The 18,358-nt window shown below is 43.2% G+C and overlaps 1 protein-coding gene and 1 long non-coding RNA gene across 2 annotated transcripts; one reads left to right on the top strand and one right to left on the bottom strand.

Annotated features, from left to right (window-relative positions):
* Window positions 1–308: 308 nt before the first annotated feature.
* Window positions 309–3,292, top strand: LOC115409573 (uncharacterized). Its single transcript, XR_003933989.1, has 3 exons — window positions 309–320; window positions 776–777; window positions 3,177–3,292. It is a non-coding gene; the product is annotated as an uncharacterized LOC115409573 (long non-coding RNA).
* A 163-nt stretch (window positions 3,293–3,455) lies between these two features.
* On the bottom strand, window positions 3,456–18,358 carry LOC115409810 (zinc finger protein 516-like). The gene is made up of 5 exons (XM_030121088.1): window positions 18,307–18,358; window positions 7,098–8,599; window positions 5,169–6,446; window positions 5,015–5,079; window positions 3,456–3,822 (listed from the first exon to the last, which is right to left on the bottom strand). The coding sequence occupies exons 2-5, from the start codon at window positions 8,452–8,454 to the stop codon at window positions 3,772–3,774; spliced, it is 2,751 nt and encodes a 916-aa protein (XP_029976948.1). The 5' UTR covers window positions 8,455–8,599; window positions 18,307–18,358; the 3' UTR covers window positions 3,456–3,771.

Consider the following 18,358-nt stretch of genomic DNA (forward strand, 5'->3'; position numbering starts at 1 on the left):
TTAGGTTTTTCTAGCTTTATGTTTTTGTTATGAAATATAAACTTGTCTTTTTCTACCTGTGAAATTATGATACAGGCTCTTTTCTAGGGGAAATTAAAAGCTGCTTGAGTCCAACTTTCTTTTTTTAATTAAAGCCTTATCTCCAGACTGGGTTTATTTGAACATTTCAATTCATATAAAGTAAATTCTTGACCCAAACTGACCCCTAGAACCTGAAGTGTGATTTTAAACCAGCCAGAACAGAAAGACAAGGGTCACCTCCCAGTTTTTTTTTTTTTTTTTTTTTTTTTAAATGCTGTTTTCATAGCCTGAAAGTATGAGTAGTTCTCATGAGGACAGCAGTCCAGAAATACATACACACACACACACACACACTGCACACTGAGCGGCTCCTGACAGCTGTCACTCCCATTGGCCACCAGACCGTCCCCCCTCCTCTCTGCCCGACAACATCCAGGCGTTTCCCTGTCAGACAACATATGCCAGCGCGCTTCTCCCGCTCCGAGCCGCCTGACATTATCTACTCCCGGACCCCGTGGCCAGCGCCGGCCGACTCTCGGCCCCTCTTGCTGGTGGCACCGCGAACATGATCTCTGATGTCTCTCAGGCAGCCAACTGATGCTGTCACTACACCAAGATATAACGCGAGCCGGTGACAAACACGCTGTGACAAGGACATACAGGCATACCAGTCTGTCCACACACACACACACACACACACACACACACACACAGAGTCGGATATGCTGTCAGGGCCCGTCAATATGCTGCACAGCAGTTACAGCTGCAGCAACTCTTCATTCAGGGTTTGTTTTCAGCACCCAGATCAGGTCGGCTGCACACAGGATCATTGGCATCATGATCAGCCTACTGCTGCTGCTGTTTCCACTCCAATGCAATAATTAAATGCTGCCTGTAGATTCAGTGTTGTTTTGTTTTGTTTTTTTTCTGAAAAATTAAGATGATCTGATTTTGTTTCAACCAGAATATTGAGGGAAAAGGGGTCGAATAGCCTCATCAACGACTTAAAAATGCAGTTGGGTTCAGTTGTATTCACAGAGGAAGCCTCATAAATAAATATGTTACTGTGCTGCTGGTTTGAAACAAGTCAAGAGATGTTAGCCTCTAAAGAAATCACAGGCAGGGTCAGAAAAATGACCAAATGAGGAGGAATTTATGACAAAGCAGCTCGTGACACCTTTATTTGTTGATCTTTTCTGCCTCCTGGTGGTAGAGAATGTAAACCGCAGCATAGAGGATCCCACTGATCCCAGTGTTTTATTCAGAATTTAGTCTACAAATTAAATTAACAGCCAGTCAAAGCCACAGATATCTCTAACGTCTCACTGAAGTATTTCAGATTTGCTGAAGCTTTTGTTGCAGTCAGTTGCATCTAAACAGAAATCCCAATGAGTGGATTGAAAAGTGAATTCAGTTGATTCCACACTTCTGCATTTTAATCATGGTAATTAGTTCATTTGGTTAAAAAATGGAACTAGAGCATAAATTCTGTAATAAGACGGTTTCATCATATAAGCTACAATCAGCTTTCCCTTTATATTCTAATTTGTGAGTTTAACCTGTTTGTCTTCTATAATCACTCATGGTTACATTATAAAATGTGGGTTACTATTGTTTTTATGTCACTGGCAGGATGCTGGAGATTCCCAGATGTGGTCTTTTAACAGTTATTTGCTAAGAAAAGAAATGTGAAACACTGATAAATCTGTAAATCCCAAAGCTGCAGAGATTAAACTCAATGAAATGAGTTTATTTCAGAGCCGGTGAACGCGGATTCCAGCCTGAGCGTGATGTAATAACAACAAGACTATTTTTTTTTTAAAATACAAATCGACATTTACCAACTTTATTGGAATCGTTTTACAGTCAGACAAATTGCAGAACTGGTGAAAATATAAATTCTGGTACCCATCAAATGATCACCTGTGAAACGTGTTTACAGAGTCACAACAATGAGCTCAACTCAAAGCTTTAGATTTGCATAAAAGTCTCACTGTTTCCATTCACTTCATGTTAAAGTGAAGATTTTTCCGGCTCTCCACCTGCAGCAGGAGTGTCGCTGCCTGCTGCTCCTGACCCTGAAACAAGTGTGCCACTGAAAAAAAAAAAAAATACAAACAAACTCATTTTAACACAACCTGTTGCTACAAATATCAAGTACGTCTGAGCGGTGAAGCTCCACTCTCAGCAAACAAACAGAAAGAGCATTAAATAAAACTATCATTTACAATGTTTATCCAAAAAAAAAAAAAAAAAGTTACTCTCCTCACACAGATCAACATCAATACTCTAATAATAAATTATGTTTTCTCGAGGTCTGCCGAGAATCCATGAGCTGATGGCTTTTCGTCAAATGCATAGACTATTTCTCTATGGGAGAAGAATACACCGATAAAAAGCAAACTAAACCGTAAACATACTCTAAATACGTCTGAGAACAGAGAGCACATCAAAACAAACAGAGCTGAGGTGGATGAGAAGCAGGACACGGGCGGGGGGGCCACGTCAGTAGAATCGCTACAGGTCCTACCTCTAAACGTCACAGCTTGAAATGGCTACGTCACATTCTGGACTTTACATTTGGCTTTGGGCACACGTGTCTTTAGTAAACATGAACAGAACTACCGAACCGCCGTCGAATTTAGACCTGATATTTGAGAACAGCTCCCCTCAGTGGTTGAGTTGAGACTCTGGACCTGCAGCCTGAGTGGAGGTCGGCTGGTGACTGACCACATTGCATTGATTCCCTTCTTTCTCTACAGCTGTGCTCCAAGTACAAAACACGTGTTTACGTTCCGATATTCAAACAGAAGCCATAAAACTGCATTTGGCATGATGCAAGTTTTCTGACTGAGTCCCCAGCAGGAGAAACACACAGTGAACGAGCGGTCGGTTGATTACCGACCTTTGAGATTGTTGTTGTTCGTGGAGGATGGATGGTGCTGAAGCTGGAATTCTGATCATCACTCAGACTGTGAAACACCCTCGGCTGTATTTCTCCTCTAACTTTCTGCTTTGAGCAGGACAGAATGTGTCTTGATGGATAAAAACCAGCGCTAACTCAAACCCTGATCATCGGGCATCGGATGAGAGCTCGCTCTGCAATTACAGGCTGAAAAACCGGCGTGACAGCATTTAATCTGTAATTCTCAAAGTACAATAAACATTGAAATAACAACTGAAGACATTTACAAGAAACCAAACAACAAACTGAAACTCAATATGAACACAGCAGGTAAGAACATACATTCGCATCACAGTTTTTAGTGGCATCATAGATTTTTAGATTTGGTATTTTATACTGGATGTGTTTTTCACTCGTTTATAAACACCCACTTGTAGAACTGGAAGCCAAAAGAGAATCTTTATCCACGTGACTCTTACTACATATTTCACTCCCAACTGAGTTGTGGTACTTCTACGACGTCTTTCTATTTTTTTTTTTTTTTTAAACAACAAGCTCGAGTAATTCTACCGTATTTCCACAAATATTTCAAAACCACATCTCTGTGTGCAATGTTATGAAATATCAACGTATCTACACTCTTAACAAACAAAAAAGCATGCGAAAACACTTCAAATGAAACAACCGTATCGGGAAATAAAAGTCCGGCTCATTGCTTTTGCATACGTTGTGCATGTTTCCGGTGCCTGTGTGTTGCTCGGGAGTTATGGCTGGTTCCTTTCACAGCACAGCAGGCCTCTTTGTTCAGTGGGGAGTTTTGTGCAATCTGGAATCAACAGCTTTCTTCACGTTCCTTTATGCAGGGACCCTGAGGATGGCGTGGAGCGGCTGCTCATCTGCAGAGGACCGACATGACAAGCACAGGTCAGACGCTGATGAGAGTGCGCACGCTTTGGGAAAGGATCATAAATCAAGATGTTAAATTCACACATCATGAGGCTTTTGTTCAAATAAAGCAAACACCAGCGACACTGCTCTATTAGTGCAGCTAATTCATAGAACTAGAAGCTGCCATCTGAAATCTGGTGCAAAACAAACAGACCAAGACTTCCTAATCCGCTTCCAATGAAAACTTCATTTGACTTGAACATCAACCCAGATGAAGACGTCAGTCTAAAAGAGGAGCTACAGTTTCTATCTGAAGAAGAGGACTTCCTCCTACTGCACTCCAGTGATAAAATATCACCACCATGACCATATAAATGAACTTTAGGTGACTTTTTCACGAATGCATTTCATATTTTTAGCCTTAAACATTTCCCCTTTTTTTTTGGTACTTTACCAACTGACATGGACAAGTAGACTTTCGAAACTTAAAAAAAAATGTCAAAAATGTCAGTATTTGTAGTTATTATGGCAATAGATGTGTACTCTGACTCTGGCATCCAGGCCAATTTAAAAAAAAGGTTTAACTCCTCACCTCCTTCATACAGAGGCATTTCCCATCACCAGTTTTTAAAAAGGTCCCCACACATTGCTGTCGGGGGAGGCGGAGGAAGCGAGAACAGTTGCAGGTGGCATCGGGGTGGGCCTGACTGACGGGCTGATGACACACCATATGGAGACGCTGGGCCAAATTTACCCTGAGGGGGGAACGACTGCCTTTTTTTTTTAATATTTGTTACCCTCATCCCTGTCAGTTTCTCTCATGGAAGCAAAAAAGAAAAAGACAGCCAGGTTGTGGGAGCTGACAAGCACACATGCAAACACACAGAAGCACATGTGCAGAGAAATGACAGAGACAGACGAGGTGCAGACAGAGAGCAAACACACACAGTGGGAAAAGACCTACTGGATGTACTGCTGAGGGTACAGTTTGTCCTATTGTTATGTCGTAACTCTCAAGGCAGACGACTGCAAACTTCTTTTCACTTCAAATCTATATTGGCAAGTATTCATTTTAACATTTTGATGATCATTAAAGAAAAAGGCTTTTAGGGAATTTTCTGGTAGTTATGATCATCCTCACTTCTGCGGATCAGATACAATCCCACAAAGTACCACTAGATGCTGCAAAAGACAACGTACTTGTTTGGAAGCCTCAGTGGAGGAATGGACTTCATTTCCAAAGCTTCCATTTATCTGGAACGTTGCTGTAAAGATGGACAAACATTTTAACATAAATGTGCATTATTTTTTTAAAGCATCAGAAAACAAAACAAAAAAAAAACTTTCAGCTCACCTTGTGGGTCCAGTCTGGGGTCAACAAACCCCCAGTGCTGATAGAGAGCCGCCAGTTCGTGGGGACTGTAGTTCTTCAAGAGGCTCAAAATATCAATGTCCATTGGCATTTCTCCTGCCGATCCGCTCTTTCCCTGAGCGAACAGTAGCGGGTCTAAAAAGGCTTTGCTGCCGTGAAGCCCCCACATGTTAATGGCCGCCCAGAGATCAGGACCCTTGGGACCTGAAGAGAAGTCTGATGACTGCCTGCGGGGATGCAGTCTGTCTGCAGCAGCAGCGCTGGAGGAAGTTGCGCCGTGGTTTCTTGACAACATGAAGCCCAACCCCTCCTGTGGGAAGTTCCCCTCCACCGTCACTCTGTTGCTGCTTTGCTGTTTGGGGCTGATTGTAGTACTCTGGAGGCTCTTGCTGTGCGAGACGCTATGTGACGACGTCGGCTGCACGCTGCTACTTTTACTTCCACACTCAGCCGCTCGGTGTTCACCAGACTTCTTTTGGGGTTGAAGTCCAGCCTTTGTACTGGACTGCGTCCTGTCTGAAGACCGCGGGTCCTTGGAGTGGTGCTTGGACTTGAGGGTGCCTGACTGAGTCTTGGGGGTGGGCTGCTTGCTGCTGCCGGGGACTGTGCAGCCCGGAGGCTGCGTGCGCTGCGCTCGTGGAGCGTGTAAAGCTGGACAGTCCTTACCTTCCAGGAAAGGTGGCGGGCCGGTGCGTCGCCACTGAGAGGCGCCTGCCTTTAAGCTTTTGAGGGGGTTTAAAGAGGGCGCCCACTTGGGGGCGGCGGAGCTGCTGCTGTCGACTCTGTGAGCAACTCGCTGGTGAATCCACAGCACTTCTGGGTAGGTGGTGGTGTGTGAGCAGTATGGGCACTGATGCCTCACCAGGCCCTCTGTCTTTACTGAGAAACTCACATCGCCGTCTTTATCAGCTATGGGTAACGAAGACAGATTGAGGAGGCTGCCAGCCTCAACAGCAGCATGTCCCTGACCTTTGACCTCGGTGCCATTTGACTTTTCTAGTTTAATATTTGAGTCTACTAACTGGCTCGGAGGACATGTGTAGGGATTCCAGTATGGCTGACTGAGCAACGCACTCCTGCTCCTGAGGTAGTCCATGTATCTGGAGGCTTTAGAGCCAATTTTGCCGACACTGTCCACAACAACGGTCTGTTTGCTGAAGGGTCCCAGGAAATCCTGGTGCTGCCGGAGCAAGTGAGACCTGAGTAGTGAGGCATCGACCGTGTGGAAGTCACAGTGATCGCAGAAGTAGGATTTGTTATCTGGAGGAAAGAACACAGGGTGTAAGGAGGATAAAACTCATTAATTCTGTTTCTTCAGACATCTGTTCCAGCATAAAAAAAACCCAATATGAACAATTCAGTATAAACACTGAATTGCAAGGTCAATCCAAACCACAGAAATGATTTCACAATTACTTAGATCTCATTAGAATCAGGGCATTTCTAATATTGTAACCACCTTACCGACAAACATGAGAGGGTTGCTGAATAATAGAAACGTCTTACTAGATAAGGTGTTGCAGCTCATTACCACGGCACACCAAAATCACAAGAATGCAGTTGTATTAAAAACTCTTTGACAATCTCAGGGACACATCACATTTCAGAAATGTACCTCATAAAATGACTGATGGATGCATTTTAAAAGCCCAGGTGAAAAAACCTCTGTGCATTTTTAAATTACGTTTGCACAAAAGTAGCACCACAGTTGTTGTAATTCAATTAAAAATTCACTAGAGGTCCTCCTTTTCCACAGGGATGTGAAACTCATTCCTACATGAGCTATTAGTGAACATCAACATTAATAACCTTGTAAATTTAAAAAACATGGTGACAATTTACCTTCTGCATGTCTACAAACAAGTACTTATAAAAACGCCTTGTAATTGTGTGAGGTGCTTTAAAGCTCACCTTGCTGGTCTTGGCTCCTGATGTTCTTGGTCTGTTTTGAAGAGAAATGAACCTCTTTGACCTTCTTGGCTTGCAGCGCCTCATAAAACGCATGTCCAAGTCCATTGAGCAGAATACGGTCCTTGTGGCCCATCTTCTTGTCAACACCTTTAGTGTGAGCCACACTGTTGGGAGTGTGATCAAAGCTCGGGTCTGCCTTCCTCTTCTTGATGCTGGGGGCGGCAGTGTCAATTTGCTTCCTCTTTTTCTCCTGTTTCAGAGGTACATACTCTCCTTTCTCCATGTCGTAGGCCACTTCTGCGTCCGCTAGCCTCTCTTCCCACCCCAAGCATTTCTCGGAGGCCTCCGCTAGTCGTCCCCTTGTGGCTAATTGCCATGCTTGGTAACTACAAACTGGATCCAGCTCTGGAATTCTCCTGCCCGGACCTTTTTCCTCTCTGGTGTCTGTTTGTCCAGCACACGTGAGGTTCAAGCTTTCCAAGAAGCGCCTCTTATCCATGTGCGGCTCAGAGGCCTGAGGATCTCCATTAGGCGCGTTCTGATCCTGACCACTGCTGTGGTTCAGTTTATGTAGCAGTTCGTGAATGCGCAGGGTTTTGCGGTCAAAGAAGAAGTTCCCGCAGCCTGCGCAGAGCTCGTAGAGGCACTCTTCGTTCGTCAGTGACGCTGGGTCCTGAGGAACCCCGTTAATGGTGGCGGGCAGATCGTTGCTTTTGCTGCCACAAAGCTGACCTTTGACCCGATGGATGCGCATGTGACTCTGGAGAAACCAAGCTTGACGGAAGCGCCGTCCGCATATCCGACAGCCGTGATCTTGGGAGCCACGGTGTCTTTTCATGTGAGTCTTTAGGAGCAGTACCTGAGGGAAAGCTTGGCCACAAATGGTGCAGGAAAAAGGTGCGGCGTCAGCCTCGTCGCCGTCCTCGCCGCCTCCTTTTCGCTTCACTTTTTTCTTGGTTCCTTTCTTTTTCACCTTGCCATTGACATTATGAGCTTTGCCAGAGGTGACTTCTGGGGGGTCATGTGCGTCTGCATCGTCTCCCTGTCCCTGGTGCGCGTCGCCCTCCTTGTCGCTGATGTTATGGCTGAGGAGGCCCAGTTTGTGGCTTCGAACGTGGGCCTTCAGGCTGCCCTTCTGAGCAGTCCGGTGCTCACAGTACGGACACTTATACGGCTTCTCTCGAGTGTGTCTTCTCATGTGCTGCGACAGAGAGCTGAGCAGAGGAAAGCTGCGACCGCACACTCCACAGGTGTGGCCCGAAGTGGCGTCCCCCTCTGTCTCGGCCTTTATGTGAGCCGTGTGTTTCTGCGAGGCATCCTCCATGTCTTCTGTCTCCATCACTCTTCCAGAAGACATACAAATTCCTCTGAATATGCAAAGTTAATGTTTTAGGCTACTGAGTTCTCAGAACGGGCTGTAAAAATCTGTAACACATCACAGCTTTAACGTCCATCCATCCAGGCTCTTTTATTTGAGATTTTCATGAAGAACTTCTTTTCACCTGAAAATAGAAGAAGAAAAAGGCAGGTAAGACATGTGTCAGTGTGTTTATCATCAAAAATCACAACAGAAACCTGAAGATGCTGAATTTTCATCTTTTAAGAATGTTATAAAATCAGACATACTGTGCCTGATACAAATAGTTATATGTACTGAAATCAAATCCACTTCTCTTTAATTCAAATACCTTTAACTACTCCAGAGCAGCAAACACCCGAATGGTTTATGTACACAGTAAAGGATATCATGTTTGTGGTGCTTTTTACACACCCCAGGCTAACATAAATATGTTATTCATTGTCAAATGAACTCTCTTTTGGAGGAAAGCTCAGCTTGCAAATCCTGAAACACATGACAAAATTGTTTTTTTTTTTGTTTTTTTTTATTTCATGAGCTTCAATATGTAACAGACTACAGTATCTCTACTTTTTGTTATATATCAAGACATGTTTAGAATTCAAATCGATGTGAAAGCATCTTGAACGGGTCAAAAGTGTTTTGCTAAATCAAAAACAGCTAAATGGCTTAATAATAAAATTCAAGTTGAAAAACAGTGAACAGATGTTGCTACATTTGAGGCAGTTTCACTTGAATACGTGTTCAAAGACAAATAGCCCCGGCACATTGCACAAAGAGTGAGAGACAATTTGCACCACACATATTTTGGACTAATCTTTGTCTCTCACTGGACGAACGACGCCTGTCTGTACACATTAGACCGCGGGTCAGTGTCTCAACATGCATGTGTCTGTCAGTCCTTTGGTTGCCTATGCCTAAATTGAGTGTGTGAGGTGAAGCATGAAGAGATGTATTCATTCCTGGCCAACCAGGATGAGCCCAGAGGGGCCATCCAGTCTAATTCACGATCAATAATCCATTATCAACAAACTTCATTTTAGAAACGCACTTACTGGCACACACAGAGTCCTGATTCTGGGGTAAGTGCTGATGTAAGGTTGTGAGTAAAGGTATATTTTTGCTGAAATAAAGCAAGACTGACAATGTGTATTAATGTTTATGTGTAGATCTATTCTTTTCTGAAGCTTCACTCATGACTGAAAAGTAAAGAAATCCCATTTTAACATACAATTTAACCCTCATAACTATGAGATAAACCATCACATGCTGATAGGATACTAGTGCAATGGCAGATGATCAGTAAGGTAAAACTAATGTGTCTCTTGACTTTGTTAGGAGAGCTTCCATTAGGTCTGAAATCACCACAAAATCACCCAGCAGGAACACAACTGCAGTACTCCATATGAAAAAGAGTATATAGTACAAACATGTTCCTCAGGCAAACATGACCATTTGTTCGACAGGCCCAGTGAAAGAAGGTGGTCTGCGCTTATAGAACTGGCCAGGCAGTCAAAAGAAAAACCTGCTATTGTGTTGGCCGCACCAGAACTGTCACATCGCCTCATGTCTGGCTCTCCACCCCTCATTAGGAGGTCGAGAGAGTTATTGTTAACCCAAAGAGGGCCTGGGCCTACACATCACTGTCTTCGAATGCATGTCTGGGTGAAGAGGCGGGACAAAGGACGAGTCTTGTTTGCCTCGCCAGTCTATAAATGTGAAGAAGAACTCGATGTGCTTGCACAAAAAGGAAAGAAAAAGAGTCTGACTCTGGTATGATTTCCAGGGAATGAAGTTCTCTGTCTAATTATCTGGATCTGCATCTGTGGTTGAATCTCGCCACATGTATGTATGCTCGCTGAGTGGGTGTCGGATCCGGAAGATGGGGGTGTTCAGGAGGTTTTCGGGGCATGGCAGGTGTTTGGTAGGCAGACACTGTAAGATTAGTGCATGGCCTATGTAGCACACTGTCTCCAAGAGGGGGAGGATGTGCCAGAGAAACTGGAGTGCGGCAATTATGGGGTTAAGGTTAAGGCGAATGTAATGAGTTAACACAATGGGGATAAAGTCAGGGAGCTGAGGGCAACAGATGGGAATAAACGGGCCATCAGTATGGAGTTTGCCGTCTCTACAGTAGAGGCTTATGTCTTTGTCAAAGCTCTTAGTATACGCTACATATTAAAATCTACAATTTTACATTGTTGCATTTCTTTAGTGTTAACCAGAGAATTTATCTTCTCTGTTTTCAAAAGCAAAAACCATTTACATCCTCAAGTTTCTTTCTTTTTTATTTCAGCCCTGTTCTCTCCTCTCTTTTCCACCTCTCTTGCCCTCTTCCCATGAACACTCAGCCCTTTGGAGGATCTGTAAAGTAATGCAGATAGCCAAACATGTTGCTCCGGGGCTCAGCTCATTTCTTTTAGAATCCCTCGCTCCCTTTTTCTCTCTCTTTTCTTTGGCAGATGAATAGGCATGTCCAGTCAGCTGTCCTCACATTGATTCATCCTGACGTCCCAACCAGCTCAGCACAAACTCCCTATGGTCAGGACGCTGATGCTGAGAGCCTGTGTGCTGTGATGTGTGTGTGTGCCCGTGTGTGTGTGCGCATGAAAATATCCACTGTCGGTGTGTCGCATGTTTGTGCACCGCCTGTGTGCCTGGCTGCTTCCGTGGACTGGAAACAGCATCTAATATTTAGAAGAGGTTGTACTTAAACACCTCAAAAGCCTGACTTGACATACATAAAAAGCTACTTGGGAGTTAATGCAGGTGAAAAAATATTGAAAGTGTGAAAATGTATGTTTATGCTCCAAGACTGCTTGTGTGTTTTTGTGTGTGTGTGTGTGTGTGTATGTGTATGTGAGCTGAAGTCATCCAAATAGTCACATCCACAAGCGTGTGCCAATATACCCCTGACTGGAGATAGCATGTGACTGTCCTTATGCTAGTGTTCAAAGCCACAGCCACTCGCTAAGCTTCACCGCGCATCCACTGTTTTGTGCCCAATAATCCTGTGTCTGTACCTACTGCAAACAAAACAGAGGCACAACACAAACACAATGGGAGCATAAGATTATATGTTTATTATTTCAGATTTACGGTAAATTAGTTTTTTTTATTCCACATTTTCATTTGTATCAACCAAGATGATTTTAACCCCAACATTTGTTTTATTTTTTTAAGCTAATTAAAAGAATTGAAATCCAGCACAAAGAGTATTTTACATCAAACTGGAAGTAGTATCAGCTTTGACATATTCAAGATTTTAATAGGATCTTTAAATTCTACTGGAATTCTAAGCAAAAGCTTTGAAGTGTTCTTAAAAGAATTATCTCGGAGTAAAGTCATGTAGATTATTTATCGATTTAAAGAACAGATGACATGATTATGCAACATGACTTTTAGCACAGCAAATAATAATACTGGGCTGCGTTTTTTTAATATTCTATAGATTTATTTAAACACTTTATCCAACTTTTTGTGTCAAAGGGTGCTGAACCCAGTCCCAGCTAACTGTGTTTTAAAGGCAGGGTACACCTGCTACCAGCCCACAGAGAAACGCAGTCTCACATACATACACCTCCCGAGTGTCATTAAAGACCAGGCGCGCACACACAAAAAATGCTCTCTCTGCAACTAAAGCCCCCCAGACTCAAACCTGGGAACCTTTCTCACGATGAAACAAGAATGTTGCCTAAAATTAGCAACTTCCTGAAATTTGCAACGTTCACTTTTTCTCTGTCAAACAGGAGTGGTTCTCTCTGTGGAGCAAACAGCCAGTCAGCCGTATTGAACACCTGTACAGAATGATGCTCCAGCAAAACAGAGGAATAGTTTTCTTAAGATTAGTATGCAAAAACTCGACCCTCTGCTGAGTCACTGCTGATGCAGTTCAAGTGTCGACTCCTTCCAGATGTGGCGGACTCAACACGGGCCCCCAGGTGTCTGTGTGAACTGACGCTCCACCACAAGGTAGCGCGCTCAACAGCATAATACCACACCCTGAAGCCACGAGGTTTTCATAGACTTCACAGGATGAAAAATGTGTTCACAAACTAGACTATAAGAAGCTGCAAAGCATCATGAGCTTAACTGCATGAGTTACAGTAAATTTTCACAAAATAGTGCAAATATTTATTACAAGAATTCTTATTATTCGTATTATTCTACATTACCCATGCTCGGTGTGACTGGAAAGACAGAGGTAGAGGGCTGAATCTACTGAATAATGTATGAATGCTAAGAAGTCACCTCATCTGCCAACATGACCTCATTGCAACATTGGAGCTCGATCGCCTTTGGGACAACCACACTTGGAAAAAGTCCTGATAAATGTAGCTGAACATGTGGAGCAAAAATAAAATTCATCTGACATAAAGCAGTCTGTCAGTCACATCAGGAACACCTTCCTGTGTGTGTTGATTAGCACGTCTCCATATCTGACCAAAGCCCGGTTTTCCATTTTCTATCTTACCACTGACTCCTGCTATCACTCAAGGCTGATGGTGTTCCTAGAAATGACTTAATTGCAGGAGAAAAACCGTGATGAAGCACACTGATGTGGGCGAACAGCCTAATGTACCTAAAAGATTAGACAGCCATGAGCTCAACAGTCACAAGCACGGACAAAGTTGCGCCTATTGGTGCCCATCCCCCTCCTTGGCCAACTCTCCACTCGGTTACACAACATATACAGGGATTACTCTTCATTGCATGAGATGAGCTGCTCAATGAGTGGCCTTTTATCATAGATGCCCCTTAGTGCGTTATGAGGCACCGACGCCATGGCACAGAGGCGAGGAAGCTTCAGTTCAGAGGTTTGGTACCTGTTGTGAAAATCAAGAGGTCTCATGCGGGCCCTATCGGAGACACCACAAAGTGCTCTCGAAAGCCGGAAGGCAAAGATGAAGGAATGTGATTCCTCTGGACAGTTTCCAACTCTCAGGTGACAAAATCCATGTTGATTTATCTGATGCGGTGGTTCTGAGGTTCCAGAGTGGGACCCTCTCTCTTTTGAGTGTGGATTGGCCAGTGTGGGAGACACTGGAGTATAATCTGCTGGCATTAACTTGCTCTCTAAAAAAAGCACTCTCGACAGGGATTAGATTATCATGGCAAGGTCAACTCACTCACTCTGTCTCCCTTTATGTCTCCCTATCACTCTGCTTTCTGTCTTTTACTGTATCAGTTTCCTCCCGTCGCTTACCTTCTCTCCCTAGACGTGTGTAGCTTTCTATAATTAAGTGGAAGTGATATAAACGCTACATTTCTTCATCAAAGCTTTGTTGTATTATACCCTTTTTTTTGTGAAATTGGCATAAAATTTTCTAAATATCTATCTTGTGTTTAATAATTCATTCTCACAATTAACTCCTGATCTCATCATCGTTTACCTTTCTGGTTGATGAACTAATTAATCCATCTTCTTGGCTGTAATGTTCACTGTTAGTTCTGTTCCACAAAATAAGATTAAAAAAGGCTTTCATTCCAATCACACTCACCAGTTTGGGACTGACCCCTCAGTGAGTTAACTTTGAGAGAAATCTTGCTCTAAATTAATATTTAATGAGTTAGAACTGACAGAATTACAGAGTAAAATTAAATTTACCCAATAGTCTCTGAAACTAAATGCCTGTTATCTATTCAACACTATTAGATTTAAGCCCTTTTAGCCTTTTGGAGCTTATCTTTAGGGGGCAGAGATGAAGAACAAAGACTAAAGGGTTTGAATATCCGCTAAACTTTGATATTTGAGGAAAAATCTCACTATTGTGATGAATACTTTACAGCGGTTTTACAAACTGACCTGAATTTTGGCTTTGTTTCCTCTTAATAGTTCTCTTTGTCGGTGCGAAAGATCAAAATTCTCAGCTTACTCAGTCGATGTTCAAGTGAAACGACATGTGTGTAATTTCCCATTTCTTGCTATGATTAAAGTAAGGATTGAAGAAGGGTAAGGTGATACCTGCTTTGCGATTTTACCGTGGCGCAAAAGAATGACAGCTGGCAGGAGGGTCTGGATTAGGTTTCCCATAGGGGTATTGCATTTTTACACCAGAGCTTCTTTGGAGTAGAATGGGCCGGTAGTAACCTGATTCCCTCAGACCCATCCAATCTCGTCTCCCTCTGTCTCAATGGGACCAAACAGAAGGGATCTGTGAACGCCTTACTCATCCCTCCCATATTCCATCTGGACATTTTGCCAGTGTTTGCACTCCAGTTCCTCCACTGGAGACTTAAAGGGCAAGCTCACCTTTTTTTGTTAACCCTTGAACCTGTGTGACCACAAACTGGAAATCTCCTCCAATCTGTTGTTCCAGTAATTTGTTTTGGGGGGGTAATGTTAATAAAGCAAAGCAGCTTTGTGCCTTTGGTGGAATGACAACTGTTTACCTATTGTTACTGCACAATGGAAATTAGGAATATCTAAAAAGCTTTTGTGTTATATGCCCCTAATTAGTTACTTGCTATTATAATTACAACTTACAAAAAGAGTAGAATTACAAAAGGACAGGCAAAGTAACTTGAGATATTACAAAATAGGGGAGACTGTTTGCTCAGCATAAAGTCTGTTATTTCAGAAGCAGATTAGCATATTTAACAGAATTGTAGCTCAGTTACGTAAGGATATGTCAGCATTTTGTCATTGATCTATGGAGGAGTGGGTTTCAGTCTGATCTATTTTGTGAATGTATCAGTCGAATTTAAACACCTTTTTCCCCCAAGACAATGTATTTTCAAACTGCATTGTTTTTTTCCTCATAAGCGCTTTCAGACAGAACATGAACGTCGCAAAAAGCTTGATCAGGATTTTGAGTGTGAAACGAACTATACTTATAAAAACTGTGCAAACCTGTTGATGATTTATGTCTTCCTCATATGCAGCACTGCCATCCTCAGAAGCAGCTGACTCTGTCCTACAGACATCTTATTGTGCTGCTGAGTTCTCTTTGTCGTCGCAAAACAGGAAGAGGTCGGACGACACAGCTCGGTCTGGTTTTGCTGGAAGGGTCTTCATGCTACAAACTGTTTTTTTTCTTCTAGTCCTTTTTGTACACAACCGAGTGTTCCTATAAATTAAGTTCATGTTTCATGGTGAAGCTTTAACTGTCTGACTCCAGCTTCTTTTTTTTGTACTCTGTAAAATTAGTTTCTAAAATTGAAATTTTTCTGCACAGTCCCATCACTCAATCTTTAATTGGTTATTTTTTTCATAGAATTAAAAAGAAGCCAATCTGTTTGAGCCCACACAAGATATATCACAGATTTGCATCACTACATGTTTGAATACTCGTGATGCAAAACAATTGTTCATTCGTCTCATCTTTAAGAAACAACCAGCGTGAAGACTAGTTTTTAGTTATTTATTTAACATGCCATCAGTGAAACACATGCAGATGAATCCTTTCTTTGTGCAAAGGCCTTTGCTTTTAGAAAACAAGTGTCTTGATTTCTTGGTTTTCGATAAGTTACACTAATGATGACAGCTACAACTAGTCAACATAAGCTCGATCTAGGTATGTGAAGGAAAACTACGAGCTGACACTCATCAGACTGTCCTTCAGCAATGTAACAGTCCACAGATGCTCATGAATGTTGTGAGGAAAAGCCTGAAATGTTAGATGTTTTGCCCTGGGGGATGTCACAAGTAAACTAAAATGTGACCACAGAAGCGGTAAACAATGGCTGCACAGCAATCCCTGCCTTGCCTGTCATTTCCACAGTGATCCTCACTGGAAGACAGCCTCTTAGAACATGTTATGGTTTCACTACTTAACATAGGATTCATGTTGAACAACAGCTTTGTGGCTTTGACCTCATAAGGAAACGTAGGAATCCAGATGCTCAGTTTTGATTTCATCAGCTCATTGATTTTTATTCCAAAAGGTCGTTGTTTTTGGAAAGAAACTACACGCTTCGTTGTTTTTCCTGTTCACTTCAGTGACACCCTCACAACAGTCCAGTGGCATTCTCCTACGTGTAAAACTGTGCCGTCGATTTTTATTTGGTTCAGATTACAAAAAGCCCAAAAACGTGTTGTCAGCCTATTGTCACACAAGAGAGCTTGCCTAAGTAGAGATGGCCTTACCCCTCACATCCTCCTGTCTGCTGTCTGCACCCCTCCCCCCTGACCAGCAACAAGCCCCTGTCCAGACCCCGGTCTCCTGACCTAATCTAGATGATTAAATCATTTTTCTTTAGCACAAATTTTGTCCCCCCACTACTCTTGTCTGGTAGTTGTCGCACACCCTCCCCTATTGATCGTCATGCTGAGGAGATTACCCTAATAGCTGGGATTACCTCCCCACATGTTGGTTGGCCACATACCCTGGGGGAGGAGGGGAGCGAGAGCTGGGATGGTGCATGATGTGCAAGTGTATGGAGGAAGGGAGGGGTAAGAAATAGAAAATCTGGGCCTATGTTTGTTTATTGCCTGTAAGCAGGAGAACATAAAAGAGCCAGAGGCAGTCCGATTGTCTAAGGGATATAATTAAAACCTCTTGGCAACCTACACAACAGTTTTTAATGCGAATACTGCTGATGATCAGTCATGAGACAAGAGCTTTTTTCTCTCAGGAGAGCAGACAAACAACACCCCAAAGACTTAACCAACAAATACTTGTTCCTTCATGCTCATTAACTCCACACAAGCCAGTTAAAAGCACAGGGTGAGGTTAGGATTTTCAGTCAGACTGAAAATAAAAATGGAAGCAAACACTAAATGAACTGTTTGTTGTTTTGACATCTAAGGTTTGACAGAATAAGGCAGTCAGAAATAGAAAAGTCAGTAGTTGATGTGACATTGTACTAAGTATTTTCAAAAAGTTATACTGAACACAGCTGGAAATAGAAAGTTGAGCAAATTTAGGTTAATAAATGTGAAGTATTTCTCATGTTTTATGCTTGTGCAAGCAACTACTTTTTGAACAAAACTGAGTTAAATGTCACTTTAAAAAATTTCAAGGGTTAATCAAACCTGGGTCTGCTTTTGAAGTGAGTTTCCAAAAGAGCCATAATTTGCTCATCTTGCCAAATTGCATTTGTCACTGATACTTATTCTCTTAATCAGACAAAACATGCAATTAAAGTGTCGCAAAGCGTTTATTTTAGGATTTACGAAGACTAAACTCTTCAGCAAGACTGAAACGCAGCATAAGTGGCAGTCTTTTTGTGGTACTAATCACTAGTTTTCAGCCATGTCCCGAACAACAATACGACAATTTAGTGGCCATCACCGGCCCATCCACATGTTCAGGCACCGCTCAGTGGGACATCTCCCCGGCCCTGAGGCTGCTGTTTACTTTATTCTGTCAAAAACAAGTGCAGGTGGTGGAATCGACGAGAAATCAAGACGTTAAAAGCCTCGGAGGGCGGCGGAAAGAAGGGAGGAAAAGAGAAAGAGAGAGGCTGGAGGCCATTCAGACAGTGCAGAGAAAAGGAATTCCGTTAATCCGCCGCTGATCCGGTACAATGGCAGCCTTGTTGTCTGTCCCGTTTTGCACTCACTTACCGCAAGTTTGCGTGCGCTTGGCCGTGTTCGCTCGCAGCTGTGCCCAAAACCGCAGTAAAGGCGCAGAAAACGCCTCGCGAATTAAGATAATTAAGGAGTTGGACGGGCTTTGGGGGTCGTGTGTCAAAAGACGCGCGGCTCTAACCTGACATCCATATTAGTGAGCGAGCCGGCCGGGCGGGACGTTGGAGTTAACTTTCACACAAACAACCCGCAAAAAAAAAGAAAAAAAAAAGCACCGAGCATCACCCCGGAGAAGGAGGCTCGACCAGCGGGCGGCAGCTGCGAGCAGCATCCCGCCGGAGCACAGCGCCTTCCGGGGGTGAAGCTCCGCTCCTTACCTCCGAGGGGTTAACGTCCGGCGGCAGGTCGCTCCTGGAGGAATCCCATCAC

Source organism: Salarias fasciatus, chromosome 22 (genome assembly GCF_902148845.1).
Source record: "Salarias fasciatus chromosome 22, fSalaFa1.1, whole genome shotgun sequence".
In the NCBI taxonomy this organism is placed as follows: Eukaryota; Metazoa; Chordata; class Actinopteri; order Blenniiformes; family Blenniidae; genus Salarias; species Salarias fasciatus.

Excerpts from the sequence above, each read along its gene's own strand:
- LOC115409810 (XM_030121088.1), bottom strand. The coding sequence starts at position 8,454 with ATGTCTTCTGGAAGAGTGATGGAGACAGAAGACATGGAGGATGCCTCG. Across the intron at positions 5,080-5,168 it reads CCCCAGACTGGACCCACAAG|CAACGTTCCAGATAAATGGA; the intron begins GTGAGCTGAAAG and ends CCATCTTTACAG. Across the intron at positions 3,823-5,014 it reads CCACTGAGGCTTCCAAACAA|ATGAGCAGCCGCTCCACGCC; the intron begins GTACGTTGTCTT and ends GGTCCTCTGCAG.